This window comes from Mercenaria mercenaria, chromosome 11 (assembly GCF_021730395.1).
Source record: "Mercenaria mercenaria strain notata chromosome 11, MADL_Memer_1, whole genome shotgun sequence".
NCBI lineage: Eukaryota > Metazoa > Mollusca > Bivalvia > Venerida > Veneridae > Mercenaria > Mercenaria mercenaria.
The window spans coordinates 37737511-37765456 of NC_069371.1; the positions used below are offsets into that span (position 1 = coordinate 37737511).

General features: G+C 34.3%; 2 protein-coding genes across 5 annotated transcripts in view; one reads left to right on the forward strand and one right to left on the reverse strand.

Annotated features, from left to right (window-relative positions):
• Window positions 1-15170, forward strand: part of LOC123532706 (polypeptide N-acetylgalactosaminyltransferase 13-like) — a 54783-nt gene extending 39613 nt beyond the window's left edge. The window contains exons 13-16 of one of the 4 annotated variants that reach the window (XM_045314251.2): window positions 270-368; window positions 1729-1863; window positions 7731-7809; window positions 9345-15169. In XM_045314251.2, the coding sequence (XP_045170186.2) occupies window positions 270-368; window positions 1729-1863; window positions 7731-7809; window positions 9345-9400 (369 nt within the window). In that variant the 3' untranslated portion in view covers window positions 9401-15169. Of the gene's footprint in view, window positions 1-269; window positions 369-1728; window positions 1864-2958; window positions 3085-7730; window positions 7810-9344 lie in introns of all 4 variants that reach the window. The other 3 variants (XM_053517168.1, XM_045314253.2, XM_053517167.1) reach the window with 3 other exon arrangements.
• Window positions 15171-23071: 7901 nt separating this feature from the next.
• On the reverse strand, window positions 23072-27097 carry LOC123532281 (uncharacterized). The gene is made up of 5 exons (XM_045313687.2): window positions 26711-27097; window positions 26075-26143; window positions 25497-25609; window positions 24108-24283; window positions 23072-23606 (listed from the first exon to the last, which is right to left on the reverse strand). The coding sequence occupies exons 1-5, from the start codon at window positions 27027-27029 to the stop codon at window positions 23405-23407; spliced, it is 879 nt and encodes a 292-aa protein (XP_045169622.2). The 5' UTR covers window positions 27030-27097; the 3' UTR covers window positions 23072-23404.
• Between the last annotated feature and the right edge of the window lie 849 nt (window positions 27098-27946).

Consider the following 27946-nt stretch of genomic DNA (forward strand, 5'->3'; position numbering starts at 1 on the left):
TGGACTGCTGGGGTCAAGGTCACTTTGTGCCTGGTCCATTATTCCGCCATCCATCTAGGGATTTTGAAATTACTTGACACAAATGTCCCCTATAATAAGACAACTTGTCTGCACAAGACAAAGGTGCTTAGCTCAAGGTCACTCGAAGGTCAAAGGTTAACAGGGTTTGTTTCATGCTTTTTGTTTGTGGTGTGTTATTTGAGGAAGTCTAATATCCACTGATTTAAGTAATAAATAATATTTTGTGATATTTTGTCTTCTTTCTGCAGATAAAAAATAAGGAATCAGGTGCCTGTGTAGATAGTATGGGTCGTAAGAGTGGGGAGAAAATTGGTCTAGTCCATTGCCATGGAATGGGTGGAAATCAGGTATGTATTAACCTTTATTTAACCAGACGTAGTTCAAGTGTTTTCTTAATATCTTACATTTTTGAAAATACAGGTAACTCTGTATTTATCTAGAAGTCAAGTCTAGGCAGACTAAGTAGAAGAACAACCTATCCAAGTGGTAGAAGCAAACTTCACTTAGCTGAGGAAACTGAAGTGTTCAGATAGACATAGTGTCTGTTAAATATTGCCTAGGAGCTCAATGAAAAAAGAGGGATAGAATTTGATGTACACAATACCTGTGACTTATTTATTCAGTCAGTAATTTATAAATTGTGTCTGCTATTTATTAATTACATTTTTGATTTTTTGATTACATCTATGATTTATTAATTACCCTGTGCATATTGAGATTATGTTATTCTGTGATCCATAAAGATAACATATGACATGCTTCACATATTTATTGGGTTTTTTATCCAGGCCACTATTTCACTAACCTTATTATATTGTTAAATTACTCTACACAGTTTTTCTTTACAATACGTAACACTTCTTGAATTGATCTGAAATTTGAGGCAACATTAGGTTTGCTTTAGTTTTTAATCCTGAACAATTTTCAACTTGCTAAGGTAGTAAAAGTGTGGTCTGGACTACAACAGATTTTTTGGGGGGGTGGGCTTGTTTTGGGAGAGGGGGGGGTTATAAAAAAGGCAAAATTACGTTAAAAGCTTAGCACAAACTAAAAAACACAATAAAGTACTTGGGACATTAAACCAAATACATAATCTATTTGCTGTATGTTATATCTGATGGAAAGTGCCTAATTTTATTTGTATTTAATATTTAAACTCACCTTAACCAAAGGCTCAAGATGAACAGTTAGTATAAGTGGATTGTCCATTGGCTGTCCTTCCATGAAATCAATATTACTTTAACATTTTCTCCTCTGAAACTGCTGGTCAGAATTCCACCAGATTTGTAGTAAACTTGGATGGGCCTTTCTCAAGTTTACTCAAATGATTCCATTGACTGCTTCTAGGCCCACCAGGGCTTAAAATAGAAATAGCTTTCAGCTACTTCTTCTCTTGACCTGCTTGACAGATTTGCCACATTTGGTCAGAAGAATTCTTGCATAGACTTTATTTAGGTTTATTCAGATATTTCTACTTGACTGCCTCTTCTTTGCCATATTTATCCTACTTCAAGAATAACATATTTCTTTGTAAAAAAGAACAATGGCTGCCTTTCATGATCAATACAGTTTGTCATGGCATAATATTCAATGTCTTGGTCATATGTGCGATTTTAGGGCCTTCATGGCCCTTTGTCTTTACGATGTTTTTTATATGTAAAGTTTGACCTATGAATGACATGGTACTAATGCAGTTTGCTTTTGTAGATATTTTCTTACACAAGTAAACAGGCGCTACAGACTGACGATGTCTGTATGGATGTTTCGGCCATGGGCGGCCCAGTTAAATTGTTTCAGTGCCATGGTCTCGGTGGTAATCAGAAATGGGATTACAACAAGGAGGTAGGCCTCAACATGTGGAGAATTATTCAGGGGAGATCACTCTATGTAGAATTCCACTAGGGGGACTAACTTGTGGAAATCTCAGGGGAACTAACTGTTGTATTGTAGAAACATTCTGGTATCTTTTGGTATTGTGACATTTTGATACTGTGTATCTGTGCATGTTTGCAGTTACGTCATTTCGTGGTTTTTGCCATTTTATGTGGTAGATTAGATCAAGGATGCATGTTTACTTGCTGCTCAAGTAATAAGAAATTTTCTTTCTAAAATGGTCAAAAAATTTGTGTATTATTAGTGCTGTGAGAAGTATAGACAGAAAGTAAGCATGGATTCTTTGAGAAATAAGTTATGTTGCCATTTCAAAAGTTTCAAATACCTGATTTGTGTGATATAAATAAGCACCTGTTTTTTTACTCTAATAAAGAACCTTTAATCAAATTCAGAACTTTTTTTTTTCAAATACTTAACTGCTGATTTTTACACTGAAATGGCAACCTGACTTGCAATTTATTACTAATAGAAACTGGTTTCTTTTCTGTTTTAGATCATGTGACTGTGGAACATTCCTGTATAATCAGCTGTGTTGTTTTAAAATTCTGCTGACGTCGTGTATAAATTGCATTGTCTTGCGTAAAACAAATGCTGTCCGATGATGAATAATTCTGTGACTAATGGTTTTTCTTTTAAGATAATGTATTTTCCAAGTGTAGTTATCTAGATCTTACCAGTTTTGAGTCAAACTTCTCTTCTGTTCAGATTAGTGATATTGGGAAGTAAGTCAGCTGATAGATTTATAAGGAGTATTGTTCTGTGGAGGTGTACCAGTTATCTGGTGTACTGGACACTAGCCTAGAATTACTCTTTGGCCACTTAGCAGTAATGCTTTATGAACAAAAAGATTACAAATTTGACAAAAATAGTTGCAGTTTTCTCTTTGAAAGAGATATAGATTCAAGGTTTAGGGGTTTAAGTCTGTGTTTTGACAATCTGATTTAGACCGAGATTGGACAATGCAATTTTTGACATGGTCAGTCTGATCCATCGGCCCATGCATGTGCTTTATTTTTTCTTGTATGCCTATAATTACTACAACAGGTGTTTGCCTTAACGGGAAAAGGCCAAATTATGATGGACGAGAATGTTTGTATTACTGTGAGCCACGGCAAGGTGAAATTTACGCCGTGTGACCAGGATGGACCCAAGTGGGAGTATAGTAGAGAGGTAGTTAATAGTTGTCAAGCAGCAGTTGTCATGGAAACAGAAATTAAATTGCTTTTGTTTTCTCATTTTTGCTCTAACATTAACAGTCTGTTTACTTTGAAATGATTTTATACATTCGTGAAATATGGTATTCACAGTTTTTTCTGTTTGTATAGGATTGATGAAGAACTTTTTTTTCTTTCTTCTTCTTTGTTTTTATTTTATTTTATTTTTTTAATAGTTTTAAAATACTTTCTAGAATATCATTTATTGGTGATCTCAGATGTGTAGCTTTACTTTGGAAGTTTCTTGATCTTGTATAGTCACATGTCTTTAGCTCATTTAATCTAAAGATTATTCATATTTTTCCATTATGTCAAAAGAATATTGCTAAAAGTAAAAACAGCCTTCAAATACGATCTCCTTTCAAACCACTGGTCCTATTTTGATATAGTATTATGGGGGTGACCCTGTACTAAGATTTCTAAAGCCATCTAGATTTGTGAAAAAAGGCATTGCTGCCATGGATGGTGTTGGGTTTCTGTATATTGTTCATTCTGAAAACAAAGCTCTTAATACACAAGCCAGTTTTTGGTAGAAAATTTGGCAGAAAGGTTTCTTGGATGACTCTCTGTTTGAGGTGTGACACTCCATTGAGCCATCTAGGGTCACCATGATCATCTTGGCATTAATGAATCAAGTGTTGAAAACAGTCGGTCTCTTCAAAAGTCTCAGAGAATTTTATTCTTGCAAAAATGTCATTGAATTTTGGGGTATACACTTGGTGATTTGCTGAAATTTCAGTATTGAAATTATCTAAATCTACATTCAGTTTATTATGTCTCCCACTACACAGTGGTGTGAACCTGCCCGCTTAGCTCAGTAGGTAAGAGTCTACGGATCGCGGGGTCGCGAGTTCGATCCTCGGGCGGGGCGTATGTTCTCCGTGACTATTTGATAAACGACATTGTGTCTGAAATCATTAGTCCTCCACCTCTGATTCATGTGGGGAAGTTGGCAGTTACTTGCGGAGAACAGGTTTGTACTGGTACAGAATCCAGGAACACTGGTTAGGTTAACTGCCCGCCGTTACATGACTAAAATACTGTTGAAAAACGGCGTTAAACCCAAAACAAACAAACAAACACAGTGGTGTGGGAGACATATTGATTTACTCCTGTCTGTGTGTCTGTCACAAATCTTGTCTGCTCTAAGTCAAACATTTCTCATCCGATCTTCACCAAACATGATGTGTTTGCTAATAAGTCCTTGGCCAAGTTCGATAACTAGCCAAATCGGCCCAGGCACTTCGGAATTATGGCCCTTGAAACCTGTTTTTGATAATCAAAGCACTGAAAGTCTGACAAGGCAGTTGAGGTCTTGGTGCATGGTTTACTCATACTACTATTCAGATGATTAGGCAGTTGTGGGAGACATGCACTTTTCTCAAAAACAGCTCTAGTTACACATATTTTGCATGAACCTATTGATATTAATTTATATTTTGTGTCTATTAATGTATAAATAAGTCACTAAACGTAATACAAACATTCTTAAACCACTGATATGTACTATTATACATGGTTACCGTAGTGAATGTAGATCTAGTATAACATAGTACTAACACAAATTCAATTAACTCTTGGAACTGTGAATGTTTTTGACATGTAAAATAATATTCTTTTCATCACCCACTTCTCTGTTCTAAATATGATATATTTAATAGTAGAGGTATATACATTCTCGTTTTATTATTGGTATATGCTAAAAGTATGCTTTTTGTAACCATTTTTGTGTAAGTATTTTAGTATGTTTCTGTTTCCATGACGACTGTTGTAGCCATGGTGATGTAGATCTGTTTCCATGGTAAATGGGTTAGGGAGTAGTAACACAGTGCCCATTAAAATCTTAAGTACAGTACTTTTTAATGGTTTAAGTACAATTCCAAAGAACTGTAGTTTGTGCAGTTCATGTGCTTAACTTCGATGGGTAATGTGAATCTACTCAAAGATTAACCTGGTTGGGCATGAGCATGGCTCTTCATTTATGCTTTAGCATTTGCTAGATATTGTTCACATGTTGTGTTTATTGTTTAGTCTGTGTGATTTCATGTTCTGTTAATACACAATAGGGTAACTATAACTGTTACAGTAGGTTGATCTTAGATGTTGTACTTGACTCTAGAGGATTTTGTAGAGCCTTGGTTACATGAGGCAATGCCTGGTTCACATGAAGCAATGCGTGGTTCACATGAAGCATGCAAGCACTGACCTTTATCTAGCGTAACAAAATCCACAGAGTTGCATACATCAAACTATTGTCACATTAACCCTGTTTTTAATACCACCATCTATTTCTTTTCTGAGTTTAGTTAATTTTAGCAGAATGTGAGTTACTAAGAAATGTTTGATTTATGTGCAGTGTAACGAATATTAATGAAAGTAGGTCAGACACATCTTATTTCAACCTGGTTTTAATTTCTGTAAGTTCATATTTAATTGTAAAATATAAGCTGTAGTTTAACTGAATGTTTAATACCAATACATAATATGCTTCCAAAGTTTACATAGCATGCAGTTCGGCAGTGTTGTAGGTCAAAATATATATATTAATGCCTGAAGGTATGATACTAAGTCTGTGATAGCTGATGCCGACTGGGCATTGAGATATTTAATATCCCGAGCTTAGCTTAAAAGATAAGAGCATGGCTGCTGTCCCATGATGATTCATACATTTTGTATAAGCAAGATGACCTTACAATATGTTATAGACCCTTAAGCTTCAGTGTCTTTGTTAGTATGATGTGACTGCTATGTACCTAGATAAAAAATGAAACTTGGGAATACAGTACGAGTTCAATATTGAAGCATTGGCTTCAAGTTGAAGTTGATTTTAGCTGAAACTAAGCAGTGCATGCTTTTTGTGGTCAAGTTTTGTATCGTCAATTGTCCAGTGTGATAATTATGTTTCTATGTTTGTTACAGACTTAATGGTGTGTTGTAGCAGTGTAATGCTGTTGTTTCCAGCAATATTAGCTAGAGTTGCTAAATAGATATGAGCTGCGCTGTGAGAAAACCAACATAGTGCGTTTGCGACCAGCATGTATCCAAACCAGCCTGCGCATCCGCACAGTCTGGTCTGGATCCATGCTGTTTGCTTTCAAAGCCCATTGCAATTAGAGAAACAGTTAGCGAACAGCATGGATCCTGACCAGACTGCGCAAATGCGCAGGCTGGTCTGGATCCATGCTGGTCACAAATGCACTATGTTGGTTTTCTCATGGTGTGGCTCATCTCCTTTCCCTATGTGAAATGGTTGGATCTTTTTCTAAAGTAAAACTGAGCTTGGGGTCTGGTGTGTTTTATCTGTTACCAAATACAAATGTATGCTTAAGCCTAATACAGATTCAGTTTTACGATAATGATTTTATTTAACTTTTTAAATCAGAGCTTCACATTCCACAGGGTTTGGTTTAGGGTTTTTTTTTCTTGCTGTATTTTTTCTAAGATGCCTTAGTATCTGTAAGTAAAAGGCATTCTGTTTCTTGTTTCTGTTGATTTACGCATTTTAACATGTTTAAGGTAGTTCTGCACGTTTGATAAACCAGAAGTGATGGCGTAACGTCATTTATCCGGAAAGCGTAGAATAAAGCCTGGATTCGGCGTACAGAAATGAAAATCATTTTATGAATCAATTGCAACCCGCGAGTAACTTTATTACAATGGGACTGTTACTATCTTTCTTAAGTTGAAATATGATATAAAACGTCTGATATGTTGAATAATTCAAAATAATGTCAGAAAATTAGCTTGAAATCATAGTCAAATAGCTAGAAATAAACACACGGACCTATACATTTTATTTCACCACATTATATATAATATCATATGTTTATTTACGACTGAGAAGTTTCATTAAATTTTACATTGTAGAAAAATTTCTATTCATGAATATGTTATGAAATTTGTGATTTTCCCATAGACGCTCATTATGGAAAATTGCCTGAGGTCCAAATTTTTCAGATCAGTCTAGCAAAAAATCAAGGACACGACCCTATCTTTTTTATTTGCTGAATTTTCTAAGTATATTCTGAAGTTTGAGTTACATTGTAGAAAAAAAATCGATCTGAACGTGCAGAACTACCTTAATTTCCACTTTTAATGCTTGAATTTATGACCATAGGCATTGTGGTTAATTTTGAAATTGAGTAAAAGGAAAGCAAGTTTTGTTTGAAACTTTGAAAAGATGATATTTAGTACATTTGAGCATGTACTTCAGAATTTATAAGAAAGTTGGAAAAATGTACACAAAAGAAATCATATTATGAAATTACGGTAATGTTTAAATAATGCAGGAAAGTGCAATAATGATTGTGTGTGTTTGACCTAACCCAAGCGGTCAGTACTCCAGTTCATTGCTGTGATCTTTGTCTTTTTGTTGCCGTTTGATTGTTTCTCCAAAGACTAGAATAATACTGCTACAGAAACTGGGTGAATAAAATGTGTTTTCATTTTAAATACAGTTGTATCACAAGATGTTACTAGATTTTTTCTCTCGTAAGGTAGACACATCTGTTTAATTCTAAACTTTTTAGAATTAATTGGTTTTAATTTATAAATTCTGTATGCAATTGAAGTATATAATATAATGCCAACTGCCTATTTCAGACGATGGAACTGAAGCATGTAAACAGTAACCAATGTTTAGGAAAAGCATCACCTCATGATCATGAATCTCCATCTATAGGTATGTTATATAATATATAAGCCCCTCATCAATGTGAGTTCGAGCCTCACTCGGTGCATTGAATTCTTCATGTGAGGAAGCTCTCCAGCTGGTTTATGGAAGGTTGGTGGTTCTACCAAGGGACCTGCTCGTTATGAAATAATGCACAGAGGGGCACGGGGAAAGTCTCCATATGACCTAATTGTGTCAGTGTGACATTAAACCAACAAAAACTAAAAAAATATATATACATGTATATAAGCCAAGAAAAGTATAAATAATAAGTAAGGTAAGTTATATAATACTGAATATAAGTTATGTAAAGTCAAGATATTACCTAAGACATTAGTTCCAAGATACATTTTGTGTAAAGTCAATATATTCCCTAGGTAAGTTACATACAGTCGACATTGTATTAAGAGACCACCCAAGGGACCGCTAAGAAGTGGTCACTTAATGGAATGGTCTCTTAATGAATTTCAGTCAGATGAAAAGGAAAGTTATATTTAACTGTTAATGTAATTGTACTTATTATGAACATGGTTTCAAAATCTGTTTTAACATCATGAACACTTTTCCAAGTCCACAAACCGTGAAAATTATGGCTAGATTGTTTGTCAGTTTGACTGATACAAACTTTTTAAGGTAAACTGCATTCAGTCACGTGCAAAACGTACTCGCTTATTACACAGATTGAAGAAATGCCCGGTAGAATTTTGGTACCCGGTCGCTTAATAGATACTTTTGTCAAATATATTACCTGTTGGGACTACATTACTGTGGTCGCTAGTCGTTTAATAAAAAAGTCGTTTAATGGAATGAATTTATATACTGAAAACGTTCGGGAGGGATTTTGACTGGTCGTTTAATACAAAAATCGCTTAATAGAGGTGGTCGCAAGTACAATGTCGACTGTATTTCATTTGGCTATATGTAAGCTGTTTAAAATCAAAATATTCCATAGGTTAGTTACATGATTCGTAAGTTGCTTTATGTAAGAATGTAAAGTTAAAATTTTCTCTAGGAAAGTTCTGAAAAGCTTTGTAACCTCCTATAGGATGTAAGAATGTAAAGTCAAAATATTCCCTAGGAAAGTTAAGTTCTCAGTGACAATTTGATAAAAGACTTTGTATCTGAAATCATTGGCCATTCAACTACAATCCATGTGACGAAATTAGCAGTTACTTACAGAGAACAGGTTTGAACTGGTACAGAATCCAGGAACACTGGTTACATTAACTACCCACCATTACATAACTGAAATACTGTTGGAAAACAGCATTAAACCCTAAACAAACAAATTTCAGTGAGGCATAAATTTACTGTATTTAAAATAGACATCCGTTTGCTTGGTGCAATATTTGTGATGAATGACCAACCTGTGAGATATATAGGCCTATTTGTTCCAGTAACACTTGTGGCTATTTGGTAGATATGGAAATGTAGCAAATAGACAGAAAATAAAAAGACTTTGGCATTTTACAGTACTCTGTAGTTTGGTTAGTAGGAATTTTTACCTTTATGTAGGTCTTTATTTATAAATATTGTTATTACAGGGCCTTGTGATGGTAGTGAAGGTCAGAAATGGACTTTATCAGATATGAAAATGTGAACAATGATACTGTAAGCAGATTGGTGTGGACAAGGGTTAGAGAAAGTTCTTGATGTGATATAGTCCGGAAGCAAGAATTGTGCAGTTTGGAAGTGTTTTTACTTACGGACCAGACTACTTAAAACGGTGCATTTCAAATGTATATAAATAAAAAATAGGTAGTGCAGTACAATTCTATGTCTGCTACTCTCAACTGAAGGATATGATTGTATTGGACAATGTGATTTACAAAACTTTCCATTAAAGTTTGTTATATGACAAAATACCAGTTCAGTGCAGTGTGAAATCTCTACAGGGTGGTTACGTTCTTGATGATTTAGTGCTAAATGATGCAGGTAACTCAGTTAATTCCTCATGAATTAGTGCCAAGTGATGCAGGGAATAGGTAATGCTACATGATTTATTGAAAAATGAAGCTTGGAACAACTAATTCCACATGATTTAGTGCAACAGTAATGCCACATGATTTAGTGCTAAATGATCCAGGGAATAGGTAATGCCACATGATTTAATACTAAATGGTGCAAGGAACAGTGATTGCCACATGATTTAGTGCTAAATGATGCTGGGAATAGGTAATGCCACATGATTTAATACTAAATGATGCAAGGAACAGTGATTGCCACATGATTTAATGCTGAATGGTGCAGAGAACAGTAAATGACACATGATTTAGTGCTAAATGATGCAGGAGAGAGTAAATGCCACATGATTTCTAAATAATGTAGTGAATAGTTAATGCCACATGATACGGTGCTAAATGATGTAGCAGCCAGTTAATTCTGTTAACCCAGTTATATCATATTAAAGTTAGTATATGCTAATATAGTAGCAGGGTTTCCACCATTTCTTGAACATGTTGGAAAGGTAGAAATTTTGTACAATATGCAAAAGTTAAAATCTTTATTATTGATTCTTTCCATACAGTAAAATTGTATACATACTTTTATTTAGCAAGAAGATTATTTCTGTGTGTTTGTGGATAATTATTTAACTGTGCGGAAATGTTAGAATAGAGTCATACATACTGTATATACTTTACTATATGTAAATTTATATCACATACTGTAGAAAATATACAAAAAAAATTGTAACTAGATCATTTAGTTTAACAATTGATGTTATACAAGTTGTCATACTGAACAGTTGAGTCAGCTTATTTATTTTCATGGTACAAATGAGTCATGCATGAATTAAAAAAAAATACTTTTAATGGAAACTTGTCTATTTTGAAATATTGTAACCATGATCTTACTGAAGGAGATGCATCTTTATGGATTGCTAAGGCAGTACAGAGAAATTTATACATTTATATTGTAGATAATCATACACATGTTTACCTTTACACAAGTTTATCTATTGTTATTTATTTTATTGCTTTTACTATATATGTATTCAAATACAATATGCACAAAACAAAAACTAACCATGACTGTGTAGGTGCAGATGGGAATTTTTGTCTCTCAATTAACCTTTTTTTTTTAGAGAAATTCAATGTTCAAAGCCTTCTTACAAACAAGAAAAAATCCTGAGGTTTACTTGTGTTTGCAATTGGAATGGTGTGATTTGGCTATCTGGTGTATGTATATGTTACCTTTAGCCTGTTGGTGGCAAGTGATTTTGCTTTTGTGACCAGTGCCGATCATGATCACTGTTCAGTCAGTAAATTTTCAGTGAACACCCCTTTGGTAAACAAGTGGAACTGCCCAGATTGAATGATGGACCAATCCCATTTTAGAAATTTAGCAGGGTAAAGGTTAAAAAGTAGTTCCAGAGTTTTCAGTCAAGGTAGACTTGTGAGTGGTTATATACAATATTTTAAATGCAAATGCAGCACAAATAAAACTGCTGAAATTCTGTATAGTGTTGATGAAGATATGCTGTGATTTTGTAAATTATATGTATGAAATATAAATATGCATTTTTATTATATGTGAATAGGGATTGAGAATTTAATGGTTTGGTGGGGAGTACCTGGTAAAGGGGCTTGATACGTAAGAAGATTTATACATGCTGTTAAAATTTTGAAAGACGGTCTTTAATTTTGTCTCGCAATAAAACACATGTACTTATATTAAGAATTATGTAATGAAATAAGAATGTTCAGCCGCAAAGCGCAGTTCCTTTACAACGCAATAGAAGTGCAATTTCCTTTACAACGCAGAGAAAGTGCATTTCCTTTACAACGCAGAGAAAGTGCATTTCCTTTACAGTGCAGTGAAAGCACAATACCTTAACTATGCCATGTAAGTGCAGTTCCTTTACAATTGATAGACAACGCAGCAAAGACAGTGCAGTTTTACAGCGCAATGAAAGCACATTTTCTATACAAAGTAGAGAATGCACATTTCCTGTACAACGTAGAGAACGCGCAATTCCTTTATAATGCAGAGAAACAAATTCCTTTACAATGCAGAGAAAGTCTTTTAAATTTTCTTTTATGAAACCGTTTTATTGTTAATCATAATCATAGTCCTGTTCAAGATTGAGAAGCATTCCCAGAGTATATTTTCTTTTGAAAAGTATTAGATCTTGTTAACTTACTGAATATATACAAGTTTTAAACTGTGTAACTTACAGTATTTTTCCTAAAAATCATTAGTATGAAGAGTTGATGATGACATTAAGAATGAAAAGTCATTGATAAAGGACCCTTCACATTTAAGTGGATTACATTTTCAAGAATTTTTGAAGTGGCAATTCTTAATGGTCAGGTTTTAGTAAGAGTTTTTCACTACAGATGTATACCGTAATTTAATCAAGAAGCAGTTGACATTGATGTCAGTGTATTTTCACTTGTCTATATATGTTCGCTGTATGGTATGTTGTTAGTATGAAAGCATTTAGTGGTATAATACACTGTATTCTTAGTCTTAAATAATTGTGTGGGATAAATATATTGCATTGTCGGTATGAATGCACTGTGTGGTGTGTACACATTGTGTTGTTTGTGCAAATATACAATTTAAACAGAGAAGCATTGCGTATCATAGTATACAGCAAAACCGTTTTATTTTGTGGGAATGGGATTTCATAGTTTTGCTCTAAGCAGCTATGCATAGAGATACAAATTCACAGAATTCAAATTTTGAACATAAATTGAATTGGAACTTGACTTATTCCTTGGGATTAATATTCATGGATTGAAGCGACCATGAATTCCATGAAAATTAGTCTCCTTTAATATTGATGACTTCACATTGTACACTTTGTGTACACTGTATACACATTGTGTTGTGTGTGTGTGCAGACAATGTGTGAAATAATCACATTGTGTTGTGTGTATGCAGACATTTAGTGTTATATTTACTTAGTGTGTCAGTCAGTATGATGTCATACTGTGCTAAGTGAGATAAATATGTACATATATATAGATAAGAGATAAATATTTGTACACATAGGTTTAATTTATGAATATATATATATATGCATTAATGAAATTATGTGATTTAAGATTAATTTAAGGTATATTGTTAATTGTTTATACGTTATAGTACTTTAAAACTGTTAAATCTGAACATGGCTTAGGTATGCGATACAAACGTTTTGTCTAAGGTTTTAAATATGAACAGAGTTCATGTATACATATTTAGTAAGACTGCATTGTAAATAATAAGATGAACACGTGTTAATCATAAGGAGATATTTAAGGTACATATGAAGACATGTTTTGTTAGAATTAAATGTAGCAAATCAAATGCAAATACTTTTTTTGTGTACCATATCATACTGAGTATTGCTTCAGTTATTTTTAACTTTAAAAAAATGAAAAATCTTTTTAAACCTGCCTGAATTAAACACAAAGCAAGATGTACATTTCGTGTTTTATGAAGCATTTTTGCTTGGTAGACTTAATAAGATACCCATCTACTGCAATATAACTACTGTAAATGTACAAAGAGAATTAGTCAGTATTTGTTCTATTGCACATTTACCCACCTATAAGATGATCCTTCTGTAAGAAGAATCTCTTTAATAACTTAATAAGTTGGCAGTATTTTGCAGACTGTTTTAAAAATACTTTATGTCAGTGACATTGACTTGCTTATTAGACTAGGCAACACTTAAGGTCTGAATTTTATGGAGAAATACCTCGTCTTGCGGTTGAGTAAATATGGTACACTGACAAGCACTGCTGTGTGAACATCAAAAAGGTTTCAGCTACCTCAAAGATACACCAGATACATTTAAAAAATACATACCGGTAGTCCTTTTCATTTGGTATTCACCAGTACCAGTATATCTGTGGAAAGGAGTTTAATTTGTGTTTATATTGGTACTTAGCAAAGCATATGTTGTTTGTTTTAGAATCATGTAGAGTACATTCTGTTGAATATTTTAATACCTCACAAGTATGGTAGGTAAAGTGAAAGTCTTTGGAGATTTTTGACTAACCATGTAGTTCACTGGACATAATCTAGAAAGCTTTAAATCTTTAATTTGATGTAAATACATCATTATATTGTGTTCATTATCTAATAGATTTTATGTATGAGCCGCGCCATGAGAAAACCAACATAGTGGGTTTGCGACCAGCATGGATCCAGACCAGCCTGCGTATCCACGCAGTATGGTCAGGACCCATGCTGTTCGCTTTCAGTCTATTGCAATTAGAGAAACCGTTAGCGAACAGCATGGATCCTGACCAGACTGCGGGGAAGCGCAGGCTGGTCTGGATCCATGCTGGTCGCAAAGCCACTATGTTGGTTTTCTCATGGCACGGCTATATCTAATGCGAGATGAATGTTGATGTAAGTAGGAAGAACTGTCCCTGTGTTTGTTTTTAGAGAATAGGGTTTATAACAAGTTCATTAGAAGCTCTAGTCAAAATATGTCCCCAATTTTTTTTGCTTTTATAAGTTTCTACACAATAAATTTCATTGGAATCATTAAAGTTTGAGTGTATTATTTTTATCTGTAACTAAAGCAAAGTTCATGTTTTACACAGCTGATTTTTAACTAGCCTGCTTATTTTTTTCTTTTCTTTTCAATATTTAAATCAATAAAAATCCTCAAATTTCATGTTAAGTTAAAATCAATTAAATGGTCAGTTTTTGTGTTAATTATCTTGCCAAATACTTTTCAAATCAAATAATATTATGTGTTTACAAATTTTTGAAGTTATACTTGCCAGATATAATTGAAGTTGTAGTATCTATACTTTTAGAAATATTTTCTAACTTCATTTGGGTGAATATGGCATTATTTGTGGCAAAAAAAACTTCCATCTTTAATTGGGCAAGAAAAAAGCAAAATTCACCTGTGTGAAGTCTTGATCAAGTATACAGTTAAATGAGCAGCACCATGAGAAAACCAATATAGTGGGTTTGCGACCAGCATGGATCAAGACCAGCCTGCACATCCGTGCAGTCTGGTCAGGATCCATGCTGTTTGCTATCAAAGCCTGTTGCAATTAGAGAAACCGTTAGCGAACAGCATGGATCCTGACCAGACTGCGCAGATGCGCAGGCTGGTCTAGATCCATGCTGGTCGCAAACCCACTATGTTGGTTTTCTCATGGCACGGCTCAAATAGTAGTTTATGTTTAAGTATCTTTGAAGATTAATCATTGGTATTTGCGTAATTTGTATGTGTTACACCTAATAGGTATTCAAAGTTTATTCTTGGTACATTTGTCAAGTGGCAGAGTTATTGTATCAATATAATTGATATTGGGGGGACGTACATATATAATATGAGCCGTGCCATGGTAAAACCAACATAGTGGCTTTGCGACCAGCATGGATCCAGACCAGCCTGCGCATCTGCGCAGTCTGGTCAGGGTCCATGCTGTTCGCTAACCGTTTCTCTAATAGCAACAGGCTTTGAAAGCGAACAGCATGGACCCTGACCAGACTGCATGGATGCGCAGGCTGGTCTGGATCCATGCTGGTCGCAAAGCCACTATGTTGGTTTTCTCATGGTACAGCTCATTTATTTATAGCTTGCATTACTACTGCAGGTCTATCAATGTCTTCCTGTAAGCCTTCTTGTATTTCGTCTTAATTTTTGTACATCCTTTATATTGATTTAATAGGTAATCTTGTATTTCTAGCACTTTTTGTACAGATTTGACTGCTGTACATTGATCTGTACAGAATATTAATCATTAACTAGATTCTGTCATTTTGAAAAAAAAATCATGCTTAAAAACCTAGACACTGCTGAACTTTGGTAAAATATCTTCTTTCTTGAATCACTGCCTTAGAAACTGTACAGATTTTTTTTGTATAGGCTGTAAAATACGTTGCTTACTTCTGTTTCTAGATTTGCTATTTATTGTGTGTTTGGCAGTTTTATTTGACATTAGGAGACAAATGAAATTAAAAGATACTTCAGTGATTTTTTTTAACAGTCATTTGATATTAAGCAGTCAGATGAAATAAAATACTGCAGTTTTTAACAGTCATTTGATTTTTTGCTGTCAAATGAAGTAAAAGGACTTAAATGGTCTTTAACAGTCATTTGATATTTAAAAGGAAAATTAAATGAAAATACTGCAGAAGGTCAGGTGTATATTTTCTCCTATACTATGGGACACCGTAATGGTCAAAATCATTATGTGTTACAGTCTGAAACTGAGGGTTTATGATAATAAGGAACAACTTGTTACTTCAATTTTCCAGCAATTTATTTATTTCTTATCCAGCTTTTAGTGAAACTATATGGTTCAGAGTTCATACAGATATTTTTTTACTCGTTTCACCCTTTTCATGTTTGTTAGAAGGTATATGTGGTGTTGATCATAGAAAGTAAACTTGCTTCTACCTCTTAATTTAAGTTGGTAGAAATCCCTATAGAGAAGTATTAATTTTGATTACGTATATGAAAGCTTGCATGTGTATGAAATTGCTTCATTATTTGTTTATATATTAAATGACAAATATTTTCCCTTGCAGTAGAAAATATTACATGAACACTTTTATTAAAAGTTTGAATCCGAAACTGAACACTGGTTCCTGTAGTACTAACAACAATGTAGGGTAGCCCAGGAAAGCTTATAGGTGACTGTATGATACCCTAAGTTTATTACATCTTGCTACAGTATCACTTTCTGCATAAGTTTTGCTGCTCCTTTTCTTTCATGTCTTCTAGGCACTTATAGGTATGGCATTGCTACCTACCCATACTTACCCACAGAACATGTTCTTTCCATATATATTAGGAACTTACAGGTATGGCGAGGTTACCTACCCATTGAACATGTCTGTTTTCCTTTATGTCTACTAGTCTCTTTGCATGTATGGCAGTATTACCTTCCCATAGAACATGTACTGTTGTTGATGTTGTTTTTTTTTGCATTCATGTCTACTTGACACTAAAAGGAGTGACAGTAATACCTACTGATAGAACATGTCCTTTTCCTCTCATATCTACAAGGCACTTACAGGTATGGGGGTATTACCCACCCATAGAAAATGTCCTTTTCCTTTCATATCTTCTAGGCACATACATATATGACAGTCTTACCTACCCATAGGCTAAAAAAGGTCTTTCCTTTCATGTCTGCTAGGCACTTAAATGTACGGCTTGGGTTAACAGCTTGACCTTTTGCTTATCCTGTATCTCCTTTACAAAATGGCCATAGGGTCTGATGTTTTTCCTTCCTGTAGTCCATATACTTGGTATCAATACCTCATTTAGAATGAGAGGTAAATCTATACATTGTCATTACATTACTTTAGCAAAGTGCATTTTGTCATAAAATATATAATTTTATATCATATCAGTTAGTTTTTCCATGTCAGTTAGAAACTATAGTTAGATTTGCTAGTGTGGGTTACTACGGAAACTGTAAAAGAAATGGGCAAGGGTAAATTTTCATTAACGAAGAGTTCATGTTTCCATTTTCAGAGTATGAATTGTATGTTTAAAAAGGCTAAAGTTTGTGAAGCACTATATTTTATATGTATCTGAGATGTTAAACAGCACAGTAGATCTGTTTTCCCTAGTAAGCATTCCATTTAATACACAAAATAAATTGTGTGTCTAAGATTTTGCTTGTATAAAAGTGTGTTTATCTTTCCTGAATATATGTGAAGACTACTACTGTAAGTTGAGATGAAATGTACTGTGATTTATAAATAAGAAACCAAGCTGACCAGATATTTTGGTATATAAAGACCGGGTGTTTTTTTTATTTTTACAAAATGCAGATATACATATTCAGTGGGAAACAAGTAAACTTAGATGGCATTGATAAATTTGTGGACTTAAAAACATTTGTGCATATACAACAAATATTTCTTTCTAGCCGATTTGGTGTTTTAGAAAGTCCTAACATTCATATTTATTAAAATATTTTTTACAGTGCTTCAAGAGCTTACTGACACACATGGAGCAGTGTGCTTTCAGTCATGATGTGTGAAGCATGCAGCGTTTTATCTTTAATAAAAATATCACCTCCTGTGATGGACCCATATGCATCAAAGTTTAGACTTAGACTGAAGAATGGTAAATATTTCAAGTTGTAATTGTCTGTAGCTACGAAATGAATATTCCTGCAAAGTTTCAACACTCTCTGTGCTGATTTAACAATGACAAAGCACAAAGAAAATTCAGCATTTTAAAGTCTTAAGTGTAGGACTTAAAACACTGATGAATACAGCCCAAGTTTGGCTAAATTAAGCGAGTAGCAGAAAGCAGAAAAATTGAAGTCCTACTTTTAAATTGTAAAAACAATCTCCTTAAATACGAAATCATTAATGAATTTTGCTAAAAAGTCGCCATATGACCTAAAATTGTGTCGGTGCGACGTTAAACCCAACAAAATAAAATAAATAAATAAATTTTGCTAAAGATTGTAGTTGTAGACTGCCTTCGATCACATGTATTTATATGTTAAACACATCCCAGAATTATGTTGAGAAATTGGTAATAATTTGATAGATTTAGTATGCTAGGTGTATAAAACATGATCTTCAGCATGTGACATTAGCATGCTTACATATTTATTACAAGAAAGATGTATTTACTTGATATGCATTGAGTGTTTTATAGTCAGTGTGTATATAGATTGCATAGTTTTCAGGTGCTTGTATAGATTTATTTAGCTGTTTTTATTTTAAAACTGATAACCTGCAAAAACTAATTAACTATTATATGAGATTTAAACACTGTTTGAGTTTTGCTAATATACATAATATATTGTAAATGAACTTGCATTCTTTCCATTTTAACATCAGAAAGTTATCTTGTGTGTTTATTGTAAATATGTGAGCAAAGGAAAGTGTACATGTCCACCGGAACACTCTTTAATAGAAATTATAACAAGTAATTCTCTTAAATGATAAGAAGTTTTAGAAATGATCATTTTTCAGTTTATAGTGTACACTTATAGGATTAGGAAATATTTATCAGTTCTGATTTTTTTGCAGCTATCCATATTTAGAATGTATAAAAAGACATTAATTTAAAAAAAAAACAGAAGCCAGATTGTAATTTTTTTTGCATAATGAAACTGTGGTAACAAAGACAGGAGAAATTGATTTTTGTGTTGCCTTTTTTCCAGTGGTTGCTCTGTTCAGCCCCTTAATTTTCATATTTTTTATCTGGCCAGGAAGTAACTTCACAGAAGTTATGACTTTTAATTTAATAGGTTATTTTCACGTCACGTTTTTTTCCGGGATTTAATGGACAAGGAACTTTCTACCGTTATCATAAAAATCACAGTTTATAACCGTTTATACTACCTGAGATCATGCTTTTTGTTGTCCACTAGAGTTCAAGTTGCGTGCCAATCTGAAAGTGAAAATTTGCAAAAATTGAACTCTCACAAATATAACCAACTCTACAGCATACTGGATACTCTGATAGTATTGGTGACTGTGGGTGTATTTGACATTAAGATAATAGTGTTTTATTAATGTTAATCAGATGGGGAATGATGGGATTTTTTTATTATCTGTTGTTATATATTTATTGTTTTTGAAGATATTTTGTAATTTTAATAGTAGTGTAGAAAACTTTGTTGAGTCTTATTTAAATGTTGATCATGCATTATAATAATGAAAATGAAAGTAAAACTTAAGAAATTATTAAAGTGTGTTGTATTTTATCACTCATTGTGGCCTCCAGATATTCTGAGTGTAGATGTAAGAACTGTGCAAATTTTCTAGATGCTGGTTTCTTAGCCGTTCAAACTACCTGTACCAGTTGGATGACAGGTTTTCTGTTGATGCTGCAATGTTTGTCCAGACTATTTCCCGGATGGACAACAGTGGAAATAAGAGCTATTCCACTTTTCAAAAGCAGTGGATGGGATCAATGTGACAAAGGTCAAGATCGCAATGACTGTTAATACAAAATGTGTTCTGCTTAATATCTCAAGAACGACTTGACATATGACTCTCAAACATAGATAGACACATTGCTCATAACCATTCGATGCCCCTGTTGACTTTAAAGATTAAGGACACGGCGGTTGTTAGTATGAAAAAACCTCAGTCACTATCTTGAGAATGCCTTCACCTACGACCCTAAAGCTTTGCAAGAACATTGCCAAAAAGATAGAATGAGAATTTTGATTGGTTCGCTAAATATTACTGTCCGATGAAATAGCGTGTTTCAAACTAAATATGGCTTGCCCCCCAAGATGGACGCTCCAATAAAAAATTTAAGATAAACAAAGATGTTGCCGAAAATTAAGTTTTTACCCGTAGGGTACAACACAAAAAAAGCAATAGTAGCATGATACATATTTGTATGAATTTGTTTCATGACATTAAAAGATTAGTGTCATTCATCCCTTTATTTACATAATTTGTAAATACCACGGACTATCTAGAACATCACTGGAACTACAAGATTATCAGTAAAGTAGCCAGTTTGATAAACCACTATTGAATACAACTAGGCCTTGTTACCTGACATGACCTGTGTGTTTACATTTTTCTGCTGACTGCTCTGCTTTATCACATGACAAATGTCAGATTTCAAATTTCAACTGTCAAATTTTCAAATTCTTGTTATTTTGCAATCAAAATAACTCCTATGAGATATTTTTGTGTATCTTTAATAGATTAGAACTTAGAGAATTGATGAGGCAAAATATATTTAATAATTTTCATTATTATTTGAGTTATTTGGAAAAAAAAATGTCAAAAACTGAAGGATGTCTGAATGGTTTTTGAATATGCAATGATTGACATCTTGTGGGTGGGGCCTTTCCTTTTATACTGAGCCCTGGGGTTTAAATATCTTGCGAACGTCTCAATTATGTTCTTCGGACTTGACAGGCATAGAGTTCACCAAAAGTGGATTACCCTATTTATTGACGTCTTTGGTTTACAGTTCAAGTTTACTATGACCATTCGTTCAAAAAGCACATTCACCCATGCTGATTTTGGAGTTTCTTAGTCAGGTGTTGTGTTCACTTTCATGCTTAGTTGTCTGATGGACGTGTCATGTTGTAGTGCAGGTCGTCCGTCCGTCTGTTATCTATTTAGTTTCTGCTCAATAGCTTCAAAAAGTTTTGATCCATTATCCCCAAGGTTTGGACATACTTTCCTTTACACAACAGCGCATCTTGCTGTAGATTTAGAGTTTATGCATACATTTATTGTTACAAATAAGACTGTAGTGCCATATACATGACCTTACTATAGAAAACAATTTTACCCCTTAGAATCTAAAATAAGAAACAAGTTTTGGCCGGCTTTCAGAACACTATATACAAAATATATCGGGATTTCAAAGAAAGAGGCATTTTTTCCTTATCATTACAACTGATAAAATTCAATTTTAGATTTGAAGAACAGCTGTTACTGTACATTTTTGTTTCTATAAGATTTCTTACAGAGAACGAACGCATTAATGAAAGTTCTGCCTATAAAATGAAAATCTACAACAAACGAAAAAAGAGCGTTTTGGAAAAAAAAAACTTAAAGCCATTTTTTTTCACCCCAAAATGATCGAATTTTTGCATTATCAAATAAAAAAGCCATTTTATATGGGGACATGTGTGTTTCCACTGATAAAAGCTAAAGATATTTATTATGCACTGAAAATAGGCCCATCGATTGCAGGAAGGTACATGTAATTCCAATTTTTTGATGGCCATCTTGGATTTTCTTGGACCGCACTTCACCTTCGATTTTCTTGTACCTAAGATGTTCCTCTAACCATTTCCAGAAAAGTTTTCTCTGGACGTATCGTGCAAACAAACCCCTTAACACCCATCCCCCAGCCACACTCGGGGCTGTATTAATTTGACAATTCAGTAATACATGAATTTCATCATCAATATCGGAATCACAATTAACAAATTAAGGTTCGATCCATTACTGGCACGGCATCTGCCGAGTTCTTTCAGAACAGGACCTGTGCCGCTTCTGATTTTCAGAAAAACACCCCTAAAGGACCTTTTTCAAAACTTTCTTACAAAGTCATGCCTATAATCTTACTTTCTTCTTTTTGTATTCGATCGTATACGAAAGACTTAACATTTCAAAAACAAAACAACAGTACAGTTTCTAACTTACTCTGTTATTCCAGTTCTTACACCTACAATCTGGGCATTATTTGCTCATATGAACATTTTCATAATTTGTCTTACAAGGTCTACATCAGTTAGTTAAACAGCTTTCCAATAATGGCTTGTTATAGGTCAACAAAAAACAGCAACATTTTGAGCTCGCGCAAGCTTTATACAATTACATAGAAGTCACAGGTATATTATCAAATTCAGAATTATTTACAATGTACGTTGATTACTTAAAAGAATGAAATAATACCTCCCCGCATATCAAACCGTCTTTCATAAGATATGTAACTTGCATAACCTCTGAGATTTATTGTTGTTTCGAAGATTAGATCCAAGGATTAAGAAAAAAATCGTTTCTCTAACGGACCTCATTTCAAACATGTGAAATCAAAAAGAAACAGCTGCTAAAATTTGATTAAATGAGGCTTTGATTTATTTCATATTATGGGCAATGAACACGAACACTTTAAAAAGAATGTATCTCCTAATCTTAAAATGGTTTTACTGATAGTCTGATGCTTATATAAAAACAGAAGTTTTGATCATTCACAGTACTTTTCGGTTAATATATTTTCTTCAAAATACATCCCCGTGCAGAGCAGAATTTTGGTTAATATGATCAAAGGTTAACATTTCAAAGAAAGGAATTGTTCTAGAAAGCCTTCAGTGCTGACTAATAAATTTTATCAGGACTTTGACTGACGTCTTGACAGGTAGAAAATGCAAAACGACGACGGAATACCTTGCCAAGTCTGTCGAGTCGGCGTCCTCTAGTTCCCATGATTTTGTGTATTAGCTCGGCAACGCCATAGCGCCATAAATCAGCAGTTCGGCTGAACAACAAACAAAACATCAAAGTCCCCCTGTCCCTGCCCCCTCCCTCCCCAATCTACAAACATTTTCATCGTCATGATCATGATTTTCTGTCGTATTAATATTTATACAACTTGCAGGTAAAACGTGGATTTTCACACTATGCCTATCTGATATGACCAAGTGCAGTCTCTTAGCATACATATTCTATCCAGTATGGCAACGGAGAGCTAATGAATTCAAAAGCAACTAGTAAACATCACGTGACCGATGTGCCAAAACACATGTAAATATATTGCAAAAAGGAAATAGTCTAATAATAAGAAATGGTTAAAAAGTTATTCATTAAATGCCCTGATTAGTATACACCAAAATTCATTTCATTCAATGTTCTATTCACAGATTGTATGCACCTTTTGTTCGACCAAAACTCGGCCGCATTTGGTACCGAGTACCAAAATGCGTTAGTACCACTAACATAGCATATAATATACAAAAATGCAGATAATCTAAATATAATAATTCCTCACGCATTCTACAAATGGTTATTTCGTCTCAAAACAGGGTTTATACACTAAACGTCTTAACAAACGTCTGAACACGCAGTCTTAGACGTAAATAAAACACGTACATAATTAGATTTACGGACTTTATACAGACATTTTCTATCACTTGTTGATCATTAGTTTGTTTCTCTGTGAGTCATTTTACTTGCTGCAAACCACGCACGTAAGTTCACGGCCCTCAATATATGGAGGACATTGGAGAGAGCCACAGCTGACTTCAGCGAGGTAAAAAAGTCGTCCGTCTCTGTTAGCTGCACCACCAGAGATCATTTCAGCGTCGCTGTCTAAACAAATAAACTCTGTGGCCGATGCGTGGCCTGAAGCCCCTGCTGCAAGGTAGCCACTGTAACAGTAAACAGATGTAAGTTACTTGCAAGTTATTTGTACTAGTATATGCGCATGTAGAGCAATACAGCATGAGATTTTCGTTAACAAAGGGCCAGCCCTGGCTTTTGTATAAAGGCAAGTACTATCTCGCATACTAAAAACAAGGAAATATAATTATGAAGAATGCTTTAATTATATCAGATCTACTAGCATATAACGGCATTTGCATAACAAACACGTTCAAAGGCAATTTTCATACAAGGCGCCAAATCAATCATGTACCAGTAAAGACGAGAACCAGTACTGCCCTCTTAGTTCGGTAGGAGGCACTCAAGAGTATTTCAGAAGTTCCCAGTATCTACAAGGGGATTCGAACCCCTGACTTGGACTAAAAGTCGAGCGTTTAACAACTAGATCACCATCTCACCTTTCTAACATAGTCAAAAGTTTAAGCTGTTAACTCTATCACAGTCATTCAAAACAGTTTAAATCAATATCAGTATACGATGAAAGCTACCTATACTCTTTTGTCCACCCAGAAAAGCATTCCAGTCGACCCGGTATCATGGTCACAGAAGAACGTGGAGTTCGGCACAAAGAACATGGAGCATCTTGATCATTTAGATTCTTTTTGAAATATTTGCTCCCCCCATCGGCATGATGGTCGCCTAACTCATATTCTCCACCGTGTACCTGAAATTGTCTTTTATAATGCATTAAAAGGCTACTAGGTAACAACTATTTTGCCTTGAAACTTCTGTATCACCAAACTCTAACCTTGAGGGTGTCAGTTTTATTGGCCATTATTCTATGAATGTAAAATGTTAAAGATACCCGTACTATATACCTATCTTTCCCTAAGGTATATTTTACATTTAATGTATGTAAAGCCCTCGTTTAATCTATTTAACTTGAATAAATACGAGTGTTATTCTAAAAATAATCACGCTTCTGTAGAAATTAAAATGCAAGAAAGTTGAGAAACCCGTTTTTACACGTATGATACGTGGATGATTCCTTTATGATCCTGCAAAGTTTTATTAAAATATGTCGTTCCGTTCTAGCGATATTAGGTTTTGTATTATATGTAGTCATATACTCTAAGTATAATACATGTAGCTACATGTGAAAAACGAACAAAAAATGTGAGAATTAGAGCACACATTAAAAGTGCGTTGTTCTTAGAAATACCTGCAAGGCAGATACTCAGCGAATAGTATACTCTGTATGGGAACTCTGAAGTATCAGAGAAAACTGTTTAAAGGTGGGTACGTAAATCTAAAAATGGTCAGGCGGTCCTTAAAGACAGGGCTCGTCCTGGCAGGCCCAAAAGCGCAGTTGACGTCAAAGAACATTGCTTCTGTAAGACATCTGATTCATGAAGACGCCAGGTTTTTTCTTAGCATGTAAAAAACTCATGAGATTTTCACCAACCACTTTGGGTGTTTCACAGGTTAACCGAGGAGCAAAAATCTAATGGGGTCAAATATGCTTAAAACGCTGCAAAGGTTCTCAAGATGATCGCACGGTGTCACAGCTCCTAACAGGAGATGAGACCTGGATATACTTGCATGATTGGCAACAGATAGTGACTGCAGACAAGTAATTGCAAAAAGAGCTTAACGTGTCAAAAAGTTTTGTATTCCGTTTACTCTAAGGGATTCCGTTGTACAATATTTTCTACGCCGTCAGGAAAGTTAGTACTGTGTAGTAACTGTATGAAAGTTGGGTATTATATAACATAAAACACACACAAGAATTCATATGTGTTTGTTCTTAACTTTTGGCAGATTTTTGCAGGAGACAACACGGACAGAAGTGAATTCACATTTCGTTTTTTTTTCTTTTCGAGTAAGATTTTCTTGAACGCTTTGTTACATCTATAAAAATGTTGATTCTGCCAAACCTGCGTTCCGGCTGCTACGCTTTCTTCGTAAAATCCCCACTGTGGCTCTTCTGTTAGACAAATGTAGTTTGCTGCTCCACCTTTTGATGTATAGGATGATCCAGCGGCATAACCTGAAATTGTTTATCTTCTAAACAGAGAACATTCTAAATAGAGAAAATTTGTTTGTTACAAGTTAGGACCGAGGAGTAGCCACGACTTTGTTGGAATTTTTTTGATATGACATGTAAATCTAACATTTTTTTCTTTTTTCTTTAATATTTTTCGATTCGGTTAATGTGATATTTTTCTCTCAGTATAGAATATATTTGGTATTTTTGCAGTAAAAATGCCGTATATGTTTCACTGTAATATTTCAATAATCACCTAAGAACATTTGATAATAACTATAAGAAATAATAATTAGAACATTGTCGAAACTGTCCGAACATGATCATTTTAAGTAGTCAGAAACTAAAAGAAGTTCAGGAAAAAATGAAATCACATGGAAAATAATTTTGACATTAAATGGTCAAAGTCATGTCCATCCAGTTTTATTTATATGTCCAAAATATTTAAAATGTATAATACATGAATACCTTTGTACACTAATTCGTTATCATCTGGACAGGTTGTACGTCCCCATCGTACGTATGAAGAGCCTATATCTGTAAATATAGTTAAACAATTTAAAGATAGAAGGGATAGGGGCACTACGAGGCATCACAACGTTGTCTCAGACTTCTCTCGCTAACATTGCGAATAGATTGGACAAAATCGCCTGTAACCTCCAGTTCAATTCCTTTTTTTTTTTTTTTTTTTTTTTTGATTTTGTAAAGTGAAAATTAACATAAATTAAATAATTAAAATCGGTATGAAATATAATACTGCTACATTACTGATGCGAAAGCAACATTCAAACATCAGCTGTTTATATCTTTTATGATCGCAACTACGTTTTTTGGCAATATCTTAATTTGTTAAAATAATGTAAAGCATGGATTTATCTAGTCCAAATCCGTGATTTTAGTTACCTCCCCTGACGGTCCGTAATATCAGACTAAAACGAAATGAAAGTTGTAATTGCGTCACGAACTGGACTTGGTTTTATCCATTTAAAAGCAACTCGTTCACACATTTTCCAAAGAACGACGAACTGGATTCATATCAAATTTAATTTGTACAATAATTGCCTTAATTTTTAGCCTCAAAATATTGATTATATTTACACTCACCCATTTTAGCACTATTTCCTTTTACAACACTTTCCATTTTCCCTTTTATCTGCCCAATTTCAGCCGCATTGGTTTCCTTTAACTCTGTCAATGTTTTCTGCACGTCCTGTTTACGATATTCAAGAACAGAGAGGACATTTTCCTCAGTTTTCCTGATCTCACTCAACATCGCTTCTACTTTCACTTCCGTTCTTATCACTTTGTCCAATAACTGTTCTTCTGTAGATAGTTTACAAGCACTCGGCTCATTATCAGCCTCTGCCCTCGCCGACAAGAAAAATACTACAACTACAGTGACACAGAAAACTTTTGCGACCATGATGCCGTATGAAATGCGACAATAAGAATATACGAATGTTCGGAGCCTGACTGAAGTCAAACTGTTAAACAACAAGGAAGATATTACTCAATGGCCAGTTTCCTTGTTCAGCCTACGAAACAAAGACTTCTTTTGTTTTATATTTGGTTACAGATATAACATAAGCTGTTGTTTATCACGGTAAAATATTTCATACACAACTAATAGTTTTAAGTCAAGAAATCATAAGCGCTCAGCATATTATCTGTAGCGCTCAACATATTATTCCGAACGTTCGGGAAACACCTTTCTTGCACACCGGACGGGACACTGGCCCGCACTTTACCGGTACACGTTTACAGCCTATACTCAATCTTTATACTTTTGGGGACTTCTTTCTTTTTTTTTTATCAAATGATTAAAGTAGTGGGAGTGAAGTAAATCCATGGATCCAGATCAACGCATCCACACAGCCTAATCAGGATGATGGTTTCTCTTACTCCCATTGGGCTTGTAAGCAAACAGGATGGATCCTGATCAGACTGTGCGGATGCACAGACTGGTCTGTATTCATGCTGGTCGCAAACGCAGTATGTTGGTATTCTCATGGTGCGACTCAAATTTGGTACTACACTGGTGTAATAAAGCCTTTTTAAATTCTTATGTGCCAAGGACCATTTTGGGCTGATGTTGTTTACTACGTTGAGTGCCAAGGGCCGATTTGGGCCGATATGAACTGAACATTTACGTCGTTCATTTGATGTAGGTGTAATTATTTTCCAACCACAAAGAAATATAATTTTTCTATGGTATCATCATTCTCTTTAAGTAAGCCAACCTACAAGTGTTTTCACATTTTCTAGATATCTCCGGTAGGACATGGAAAACATAAAACAAAATTTTATTTGTAACAAAGCGAGATGCATACAAACCAAGTA

Bases quoted from the DNA above. Each gene is read 5' to 3' on its own strand.
- LOC123532281 (XM_045313687.2), bottom strand. From the start codon at position 27,029: ATGGTCGCAAAAGTTTTCTGTGTCACTGTAGTTGTAGTATTTTTCTTG. The intron at 25,610-26,074 runs GTATTCATGTAT...AAACAATTTCAG, and splicing joins TAACGAATTAGTGTACAAAG to GTTATGCCGCTGGATCATCC. The intron at 23,607-24,107 runs GTAGCTTTCATC...TTACTGTTACAG, and splicing joins GGGTGGACAAAAGAGTATAG to TGGCTACCTTGCAGCAGGGG.